This window comes from Vipera berus (genome assembly GCF_964194415.1).
Source record: "Vipera berus genome assembly, chromosome: Z".
NCBI lineage: Eukaryota > Metazoa > Chordata > Lepidosauria > Squamata > Viperidae > Vipera > Vipera berus.
The window spans coordinates 48,644,951-48,656,537 of record NC_138205.1 but is presented as its reverse complement, the minus strand read 5'-3'; the positions used below and the strand labels follow the sequence as shown (position 1 = coordinate 48,656,537).

Sequence of the window (11,587 nt, the reverse complement as noted above, 5' to 3'; positions counted from 1 at the left end):
AAGGGGTTCCTCTCTCCCTCCCGCTCATTTCATGCAATTTTCCTTGAAGATAACTAACTTTCCTTAGTTTGGGGCTAATGTATAGAGGGGATACTAGATAATATACCGCAGAGAGAATAACAAATGTTTCTTGGATAACCTTCGCTGCAATGTCAGCATTATTTGGCCTCATTATAAGAAGCCTCGCTTTTTCAAATCAAGGCTATCGGTAAACAATATTTAAGCCTGAGGCCAAAAGTATCGCTTTACATTTCTCGTTGAAGAAAAAATGTTTTACCATATACTTGTCCTTTTAAGAAAAATCCAATCTTTATTTTTTTTAATCCAATTCTTCAAATACAATAAAATAGTTCATTCTTCACCCAAAGCGATTCCATGTGCAAAAAAAAGGGGGGGGGGAAGGAATACACAGACGCGCACGGCTGAAAATCGTCAGCTATATGGTCCTTCACTTCCGCTCAAGCACAGCGACAAAGACGCCTTCAAAAACCGGAACCGGAACTTTCAAAAGCTAACGCCAATATTTCCCATTGAGATGTGCGGGCTTCAATTTCTAGATAAACTACCCAGTCAAATATTAGCTTAGGCCTTGACGATAGGGGGCGTACGCATTCTGACCAGCAATATGGCGTCTTTTGCTGGAGCGAGAGTGGCTGTTCGGGTCGCCTACGGGCTGCGCTCCCGCTCCTGCCTCGACGTCCTTTGCCGTTGTGGGGGAGCTCGATTCCTTTCTACGCCCACGCCCGCCGGGGGAGTCGAACAAAGCCACACAGACCCTTCCTGGGTTGGAACCTGGTATGAGACGTTGTCTTCGTCGGTACCTGTCGCGACGGTAGAATCGGGTTTGATAGCTCTGCAGGCCGCATCTGGACTGCCCTGGTGGTCCACGGTGTTAGCAGCTACCGCCATCCTGCGCACTGGCCTCACCCTTCCTCTCAGCGTCTTCCAAAAGCGCGTCGTCGCCAGCGTGAGTTCACAACGCCACTGAGCGTGGGTAGAGGGTTCTTGTCCTAATAAAATGTGCTTTATTTACGAAATGTGGAATTAAAGGAACAGGTGATGCTTCCGAGGAAAGTGGGATGCACGTTTGTTACACTGATTGATATTAAATTATGACAGCATATAAATAGGAAAATTTAGATGTGTAGTCCAGATTCTGCTAAGGTCTTTATGTACCTGTGAAAAACGTGGCAGCACAAAGAGGGTGGTACCTACATGATCATGAATAGGATTCTTTTGGATTTGCATGCCATGTAAGTACAGTTTGAGCTCCTGAACTTCTAGTGAGTAACATTAAGTTTATCAAATATATGAAGTGATATGGATATACCGATGCATTGAGATTTATGGAATATATTTATTTTAATTAAATTATGAAAGCAATGTCTTTAGTCTGGATAAATGTCTGTGCGTCTTCCTTTTCCTTTTTTCTTTTTTTATTGTGCACAATACTTTTTCTTATCATATTGTATTTGTCTATTTGTTATCTTCCACAAGACCTTCCAACATTTCTCATTTTGCCTTTTCATTGTTTGTACTTTATGATATACACTAAAACCTCCATTAGAAGGAAAGATAACCTTAACACAAATCTTGTGAAAAATGTCACATGATGTATAATGTAGTGTTAAGGTGCTGACCTAGAAATTAGAAGACTGGGTGAAGCATATATCTTTAGAAGATAATATCTGAGAAAGTGTGTACTTTATATAACTAAGACTTCTGTATCTTTTCAGCTAGTTAGAAAAATTGCAACCTGAAATTGAATACTTAGCCAAACAGCTCCGTTATGAAGTTTCACTTTCTGCAAAGCAATACCATTGGTCTGAAAAGGAGGCTGGGTAAGATGATTTGAATACTGTCTCTAATAATCCCATAAAATACCAATATATGTTTTTCAGTATTTCATATTTGGATTGGTTATCTGAGATTACAAACTTAAATATTTGCAAGATACTTTACTACATCCTATTATTTATACAGTAATCCTATTGTAGGTCTCACTCTGGGATTTGGCTTCCTTTTCTATATTTTTCTTCCAGCTATTTGTATATTTTTTGATTAGCATTTCATAGAAATCTAAGTAAACTGTTTCTTCTGATCTTTCCTCCTTTATTAAAAATATTTTCTTTACACTCCCATTAGCTGCTTCCAGATATGACTATTTAGATTGTTTGTACATATAATGTACAAAATTCATGTGAAACATTTGTCCAGTTTGTCTGCCAAAAGTTTCTCAGAATCATTCTCATATCAATTAAAATTAAAGAGTGCATTCTCTGCTTTCAGTATACAATATAGAAAGCATCTCTTTTAAGAAAAAGGTGAGAAATGAATAAGTTTAGTTTCCAAATTTTACAGTATCTGTTCTTACTGTGACAATCAGGAATAAAAATAGAGTGTCATTAACCATTATTTCTGTATGAATACTTTAAATCTTAGAGGCTTTTTGCTGCCATCCTTAATCTTAAAATTTTAAAATACAGGTGGTCATGTTGTTATTGAATTATCTCCTGAGTAGCTGCTCCTGAAAGTCAAATGTTTTCCATAGGTAGTTACATTAAAAAAAATAGTCCAAAATTAATGGTTGTAGTTCCACAAGGCATAGCTTTAATATAATGTGCTATTCTTTCTTACCTTAGAAACACTGCTAAATTCTAATTCTAAACAATCTCCCTATTGCAACATTTAAAGTCAAGATAGGCTTCACTTGCTATGTACTGAAGTTCTATTGAACTCTGTATAAGTAGCCACTTTAGTTCAGGACTGTGCTGTTAACCTATAATATTATCTTTTATTTGTCTTTCCATCCAGGGCATGCTACAGGAGAAATATAAAAAGAATAGTTTCAGAGTTATATATTCGAGATAATTGTCACCCTTTCAAGACAACCCTGCTCATATGGGTACAGATTCCAATATGGGTCTTTGTTTCTGTAGCTTTGCGTAACTTAAGTACTGGCAGAGGAGATTCTGAAGGTAACAATTTTGTAGTACTACTTAAAATATATTGTATTTTCTAAAAATCTTTTCTCAGTGATTTACTTTCTTAAAAGAAACATTTCTTTTCAGACTTAATTTATTTTTTAGCTTTGCCATTAAATATTCTTTATTCTGGGAATGATTACAGCAAGTATAATTAATTAAGCTGGTATACCGCTTAATTTGCAAAGACTGGGTACTTCGCAATAGCCAAATAAAGACATTATAATAAAATGGCAAGTATGACAGATGGAATGAAGCAGGGAATCTCACTCTCCTTCACTCTCACCAAAGGTTGGTGAAAAGCCAGGATTTCACCAGTAGCAGAGAGGTCCATCCAAATCTCTCTCTCTTTTTTTGGGGGGGGGCTCATTCCAGAGACAGGCAATAATATACTTCCTGAGTCCTTTTAAATGGAAGCTGGAGCATAGCAACTCTGCAAGATCAAAGTAGTCAGAGGCCACTTTGGGAGGAGGCAGTCCCTCAAGAAACCAGATCCTATACCATGTAGGTTTTATAGATAACAACCAGCACCTTGAATTGCTCCCAGAAGCAAGAGGTATGAAGCAGAAGTGTTACATGAGCATACTGAGAAATGCCATCACTGCTTGCACTGCTGCATTCTGACACGTTGAAGCTTTTGAGTAGTCTTCAGCGATAGCCCCATATAGAGTGCATTGATGTAGTTGAACCATGAGTTAAATAGTGCACAGATGATTGTCTGAAGACCCCCAAGTCTAAAAAATTGCATAACAGGAACATCAGGTAAAGCTGTGCAAAGACCCTTCTAACTACAGCTGTCACCTGTTCTTCATGCAGGACCTGGGAGTCCAGGCAGACTTCCAGGTTGTATACCAACATGGAAAGGTGAAATAGTATGCCATCCAAAGGCAAAGATGGAATATACTGAGATCTGGTTAATCCAAACACTCCTAGTCACTTGCTCTTGGTAGGATTGAGTTGGGGGTAGTTTCTTCTCCTCCAAACCTCTTCAAGGCACTAGGATAGAATCTCACCAGCCTCACTTAACTGCCCTGGATATATATTATTATATAACTGGGTATCATCAGCATACTGATTAAATCAATTAAATCTTTAAATGCTGATGGTGCTAAACCCAAACAGACAGATCACTTCACCGAATGGTTTCATTGTATTTGTAAATTGCTAGTAGAATAAAAAAAATATTTTTAAGAAAAAGAAGAGACTTTAGGATGCATAATACTTATACAGAGTCAAGACCACTTATAAATAAATTGCTACTAAAATATTATATGAAGGCTGAACAAGTCAAACATTGCATAATAAAATGGATGCAAAATTTTAATTCCAAACTATAATTTAAGCGGAAATTGTTATTAAATGTTTTACAGATAGTACAAAACATTAATAGAACAAGAGATAAATCATAGAACAAAAATAAACATTTTATATGTTTATATGATATGATCCTCACTTAATTGCCATTTGAAGATACCCCCCCCAAAAAAAAACTGTGTATGATCCCATTTTGAAGTTACAACTGCAGCACCCCATGATCATCCTTATGAATGGTAGGTATGCTGCAGGACCTCCCATTCCTTCCCTGCTAGGAACCCCATAGCACTTAGGCCAGATCCCCACATGCCTGTCATCCATTGTACACTTATTTTTTGAAAATCCCTGAATTTCATGTTGGGCAAGGCCACTCATGTATGGGCTATGTAGTTGCCTCCCAAAAGCAGCTGCCATTGGCAGGTGGGCTCTTCCCCTCCACTGGGCTACTTTTAGCTTTGCAAAGTTTTCTGCTTGTCTGTTTCTAGAGCAGCTAACAGGCCTCAAAAGACCCCCTCTACCCATGGGGCACCCTGTGTTTCACTTAGTAACCCACATGTTCATTCCTGGGCCACATCAGGAAGAACAGATCATAGGGGTTGTTAAGCAAAGCTGTCTCACTTAACACACATCAATATGAGGCTGTAATGGGCAGGCTTGATTACACTCACAGGTCGAGAACTATGTTGGAATTAGATTTTTAAAAAATCTCAAAAGTACTGAAAAGAAATATTGGTAGTAGTCAGCAACCATAACTTTGAACAACTATTCAAAGTTACATCATCACTGAAAAAAGTGACTTACAACCAGTCCTTTCATTTACAGCCATTGTGGCATCTGCTTGGTCATGTGATCAAGATTTGAGTGCTTGGTAATCAGCATGCATTTAGAATGATTGCAGCAACCTTATCACCATTTGTGACCTTCCCTGACAGCTTTCAACAAAGTCAATGTGAGAAGCTGGATTCACTTGCTGCATGATTAACAGCTGCAGTAATTTGCTAAACAACCATGGCAAAAACCATAAAATTGGGTACAATTCACTTAAAAATCAAGTGCAACTCAGTTAAAATTCTGGTCCCAACTTGTGGTCACAAGTCAAGAACTACGTGTACACGATATATAAAAAAAATCTCATTTCAGCCTTGTGTAGGTCTACAGTCTTGTTCCTGCCATCCTTGGACAGCTCTTTGGTCTTGGGCATGGTGGAGAGTTTGGAAACTGATTGATTGATTGCTTCTGTAGACAGCTGTCTTTTATACAGATAACAAGCTGAGATTAGAAGCACTCCCTTTAAGAACACTCAGCAGGATATAACTGTATAAGTCCAAATTAAACCATCCAGTACAACAACTAGATAGAAGGATGGTTGGAGTTGTCATTAGTAGAAATGTCAGTCTTAGATCAAAATTGGGAATATTAGCAATCAAAGAGGAGCAATAACTACAACTTATGAGAAATATTGAATTTTATAATTGTATTTACAATTATTTCAAAAATTACAAAATTTCATTTTAATGTATGCTGATTAGTGTACATTCAAAGTGACAATAAAGTTATTATTATTCTATTATTATATTCTACACAGGAAGCATAGTCAATAGTGATCCAGCTCCAAAAACAAGTTGATATTCAATACCCTTATTCCCTAGTCAACCAACCCACTCAGAATATTCTGCTTTCGGGAGTCCTACACAGCTGGCTGGAAAGAATTGGTTGATATGGACTAGTGAGCTTCCTATGTAAATTTGATATAATAGCCATCCAAGAAACCTGCCTAACTGAAGAGGATGAATTAGTACAACTTCTGGGCTTTCGGGGATGGGCTTCCCCTACCCGAAAAACAAAGAATAAAGGGCAGCTCTCTGGTGGACTATGTATTTTTATTAAGCAAGAATTGCAATGGCAAGGGGAGAAACTATATAATGATAAGTTTTCATATTTTTAGTTGTGAAATTTAGATATGAGGAGTTTGAATTAATATTGGTAAATGTATACGTTCCTTCAAACACATCCCTGTATTATAACTCGGACTATTGGACATGTTTAGAAGTCACATTAGATGATATATCCATACTGTATCCTCAATTCATAATTATACTGCTTGGAGATTTTAATACTAAATTAGGTGCATGAGTTTGCTGAAAAGAAAGTATTCCCAAAGGAATTTCTTTTCCCCCCCATACATCATTTAATAGTTGGTAAACAGTGTGTTTGATGGGTTTACATTTATAAAGAAAAATCATTAAAAGTTGGTTTCTATAATCCATAATCCACATAGTACATTTAGTTGATTTTCCCTTTTCCCCAAAATGTCTTCTTTGCAAACCTTGAATTAATACACTTCTTACTATTTTGATAAATAACAGTTACATATATATTTTTCCCAATATCCCTAGAAATAATGATCACATCAATATCTAATCATTCTGGTTGCCTCATCTTATATCCTGTACATTCCTTATTTAAATTTGTTTCTCCCATAAAGTTCAAAGTATTCTTGCTGGTTAAGATCTTCTCAACAGTTAATTATATTTAAAGATTTAAATCCATTTTTCCCATATAAATAATCTCAACACTTTTACATTTCTTAAAGAATAGGTAACAACAGTAAACAAAAGGAAAAGAGCAAGAGTAAAGAAACATAGAAAGTAAAATACTACTTAAAATATATATTCCTCCCAAGCTGATATATATTCATCCCCAAAATTTCTTATTCTTTTTAACCATAATTAAAAATATATTTAATCTTTAAATATTCCATTTAATGTGTCTAATCATCTAATCCTTTAACTCTTATTCAAAACATTTTTTCTTTTTTATGCCTTATAATTTCCCTAAATTCAAACACCTTTAATTATCTAAAACATTCCTTCAGCTAAGCCATTTCAACAGTATTATATTATTTATTTTATTTTTATTTTTTATTTTTATCACATTTATATACCGCCCTTTCCCGAAGGACTCAGGGCGGTTTACAGGGTGAATTAAAAAACAAAGATACAAAAGTTAAAAACAGATTAAACAAAAAATTATATTCGTCCCTGCATAAGTAAAACCCCAGTTAAAATTAAAATTAAAACTAAAATTAAAATTCTCAGCCTGGGCCAGAGAGCTCGAAGAGCCAGGTCTTCAGGTCCCATCGGAATGAACGGAGGTCGGGGGCAGTCCTCAGCTCCACTGGCAGCTGGTCCCAAAGGGCAGGCGCACCCACTGAGAAGGCCCTATCCCTGGGTGTCGCCCGCCGGCAATCTCTTACCGGTGGCACCCTGAGAAGACCCTCCCTGTGGAAGCGCAGTGGACGAAGGGAGCTTGATGCCGGCAGCAGGTGTTCCCTCCGATATCCCGGACCCAAGCCGGGATAAAAAAATAAAATAAGGGGGGGGGAAAGCATACAGTATTATTTAAGGAATTCATCCCTCTTAGAATGACATATGTATTCAAAATCTTTTCTATTTCTTTAATCATATTCAAACAAATATTTCTTTTTTAAATATTCTCTGGTAAATCCCATCATCTATTTTCTTAATTTTCACTTTAATCTTTTCCTTTGACCAGTATCTTTTTGATCAATTTGTTTTGCTGAATCAAAAAGTTTTTCCATTTATTCATGACTGTTACTGTAAGTATAAGAAGTAAATTGAATAAAGTGTCTTTATATGAGGCTTTTGCCTTTCATGTTTCTTGAAAATCTTTTAAGTTTAAGTTTATTAGATTTATATACCGCCCTTTTCCCGTAGGACTTCTTCTCTGCTTCTCTTATCACTTCCTTTCTCTCTGATGTTTTCAACATCTCTACATTCCATTTTATCCAATCTGTTTATTTGTCCTCAGATTTATTTTGTAGTAGGAATGAGTTGTTTTTTCCATTTCTTGTGATTTGTTTCCCACCAGGATTAAATCATGTTTTCTTTCTTTGTTAAGTTCCATCTTTGAGTTTCTATTTTCAATTTAAACTGCCCATTGCATTTAAAATGCCCAGAGGTTGCTGGGAAGAATTACAACCTGTGAGTTAAAAAGGAGGCGGGGGTGGGGAAGTAGCGGCCTGCACGCCTAATGTCATGCGAATCATATAACTAAAAATCAAAAACTGGCGGTACATTCAGGGCACGTGCATTTGAGATTCCTTGTATCTCAGAATGTCTGGCTTAGTTCAGTGCAACACTTGTTTTGCAGCTGTCTTTCAACAGTACTCTTTTCAAACTTGGAAACTGTCCTATCTGTAAACAAATCAATAGTCTACAAGGATAGATTATTTATCTAGGGTCTGTAATCTGTGCTCTTTAGGCAGAAATTAGGTGTCCAGTTCATCCCTTCTACTCTATTGAGCCTCTGAGCTATCGGCCTCCTCTACCACAAAGATCCTGCAGGAGAAGGCAGTGTGGACAACCATGGGATCTGGCAGGGTGAGAGCTATGAACCATAAACACAAAGCTTTTGCTGTGTCCCTCCACAACAGATACAGTGCCCTTGCTGAACTTAATAGGGACCTTAAGGAGACAGGTAAAGGTAATTGTGATGATAACTCAAATAAGCAGGGGGTCATGGTCTGAGATGAAGAACTTGTTTTTGACAGGGAGAAATGTGAATCAGGTATTACACATCATGCAAGAACAGAAAGGCATCAAAAAAGAGAAGCCACCTTCTGGTTGGTGATTCAATTATAAGGGATGTAAATTTAGGAGAGGACGCACAGGTTTCGAAAGAGGTCAGTTGTCTTCCAGTTGCTACTGCCAGTAGGGAGAAGAAGTGTATTTTTAAAATAGTCAAGAATGCTAGCAAGGACTATGATGTGGATACTATTGTATATCTTGGCACTAACGATCTTTCCCAAGAAGATGTACTCTGTGCAGAATGATTGCCAGAGCTTGCAGGAACTTAGCAGGATAGGCTGTGGGCTTACTTTTTCAGAGATTGTACCAGTGTTTAAGGAGCAAAATGGAAAAGGTCAGCATATAGCAGAATTCAATATGTGGCTAAAGGAGTGGTGTAAAGGGGAAGGCTTTGGTTATACTAGTCACAAGGTCTGTAGGTGGTCCAATGAAAAAATGTACAAAAGAGATGGTTTACATCCATCAAACAAAGGGTCTGAGTTACTTGGCAATAAACTCACAGATTTTCTGGAGGAATATTTACACTGAACAACGGGGACAGTGAGTTAATTGATACAGAACATTCCTGTCCCCAGCAATCTAAAAAAATTTAGGGTTATCAGGGCATGTAACATAGGGGTGTGTATGGACAAGAATATCAACTTAGCTGTCAAGCAAAATCAAGCTTTCAATAGTGAGTGTCACACCAAGTACACTAATCAGACAGGTGGTAAGAAAATAGGGGAACTCAGGCACCACACATGTTATGTAGAAAGTAAACACAGGATCAGTCAAAAAGGACTCAAATGTCTATATACCAACGCACAGAGTATGAGCAATAAACAGGGTGAATTAGAAATTCAGGTAAATGAGGGCAGATATGATATTGTTGCCAATACGGAAACATGGTGGGATAAAACCCACAAATGGAACACATAGATAGAGGGATTTAAATTATTTAAAAGAAACAGACCAAATAAATCAACACACTGTCCCCATTGTTCAGTTTAAATATTTCTCCAGAAAACCTGTGAATTTATTGCCAAGTAACTCAGTCCCTTTCTTTGATGGATGCAAACCATCTCTTTTGTACACTTTTTCATTAGACTAGCTGCAGAATTGTGACTAATATAACCAAAGCCTTTCCCTTTACACCCCTCCTTTAGCCACATATTGAATTTTGCTATATGCTGGCCTTTTCTATTTTGTTCCTTACATACTGATAAAACCTGTAAAAAAGTAAGCCTACAGCCTATCCTGCTAAGTTCCTGCACCAAGCTCTGGAAATATAATCCATCATTAAAAGTTTAAAGAGTAATAAAGCCCAGGTGAGTATTTTTTACCAGCAGAACTATTTCAAAAACTCCCCGATTGGTGGGGTTCATTATTGGCAGGTCTTTTTACACATATAAATAACACCTGCCATATCCCATCTGGGTGGAAGGTGGCAATAGTTGTCCCCGTATACAAAAAAATGGAATAAAAAGGATCCTAGTAATTATAGGCCCATCAATCTGATTGACATCGTAGCAAAAATGTATGCTAGGTTTCTTTTGAATAGAATTGAAAACTAGGTAGAGGAAAATAATGCTTGTAGAAGAACAAGCAGGTTTTAGATGAAGCCGATCTACCATCAATAACTGTTTTGTCTTGAACCAACTAATTGCCACATTTGCCTATAAGAGGAAACCCTTGTTTGCCGCTTTTATAGATCTCACAGTTGCATTTAATATATTAAACAGAGAAGTACGGTGGAGTAAATTGACAACCCTTGAAATAAAACCTAGACTGCTGGCTTTGATTAAAGCCCTTTAATACAAGCAATTGTTTGAAAATGCGGTATGGGGTTATGGGTGTAATCCTGACTAATAGGATTATACAAATAAAGGGGTAAGACAAGGCTGCATCTTAGCTCCATTTTTATTTAATTTATACATCAATAACTTGCCAGATTAATGAAAGATCTCATGGTACATATGTCAATGGTCCTAAATACATATTGTAAGATCTTACCCTATGCAGATGAATTATTTTATTATATTCACAAGTAGGATTATATAGGCTATTAAGAGTTAGCTCCTGTAATCAGGATAACTATTAGTAAATCCACATAAAAAATTATGATTTGTGCTTCTAATTTTCATGTCGTGGTGGGACAGACGCAGGAAGACAGGGCTCTGTCTTTCGTGTTTGATTTTACCCTGCTGGGGACCCTGGAAAAGGTTGAAAGTTGCTCCATAGAGGTGACAAGCAAGGAGGGGACCCTCATTTGACGTGGGAGGGTAATGGCCCTTCTGTTTGATCTGAGGAAGCCCTCCAAACCAGCAGGGGGAAGACTGCCTACATTTGTGTAGCCAGTCAGAAGCTGTTGACAACAGAAGACAATAAGCACTTAGAAGCAACATTATAGCAATGTGGATGAAACTGGATGAGACTGTATCCTCTCTTTAAGACTTTAAGACCTCTTCCTGGAAAAAAACCTGCCCAAAGCAGTTTCTACCAAATTCCCTCAGGAAAAGAAAAGTGGCAAATTAATTACTTGGGAGAAACAGAGAAAATTACAAGATTAATTTGGAATTAATATGCATTTATAGCTTTAAATTTGGGGACTAAGGTGCTTTTGAGACTTTTTCTTTAAAGAGATTTAAAAAGCTTACATTATAAGTTGAGATTTAAAAAGCTGGAAAATGGAGCTAATAA

The 11,587-nt window shown here is 37.1% G+C and overlaps 1 protein-coding gene across 1 annotated transcript in view; it reads left to right on the top strand.

Annotated features, from left to right (window-relative positions):
- Positions 1 to 302: 302 nt before the first annotated feature.
- Positions 303 to 11,587, top strand: part of COX18 (cytochrome c oxidase assembly factor COX18) — a 30,504-nt gene continuing 19,219 nt past the window's right edge. The window contains exons 1-3 of the mRNA XM_081343822.1: positions 303 to 967; positions 1,741 to 1,841; positions 2,815 to 2,978. Coding sequence (XP_081199948.1) covers positions 626 to 967; positions 1,741 to 1,841; positions 2,815 to 2,978 — 607 coding nt within the window. The 5' untranslated portion in view covers positions 303 to 625. The remainder of the gene's footprint in view (positions 968 to 1,740; positions 1,842 to 2,814; positions 2,979 to 11,587) is intronic.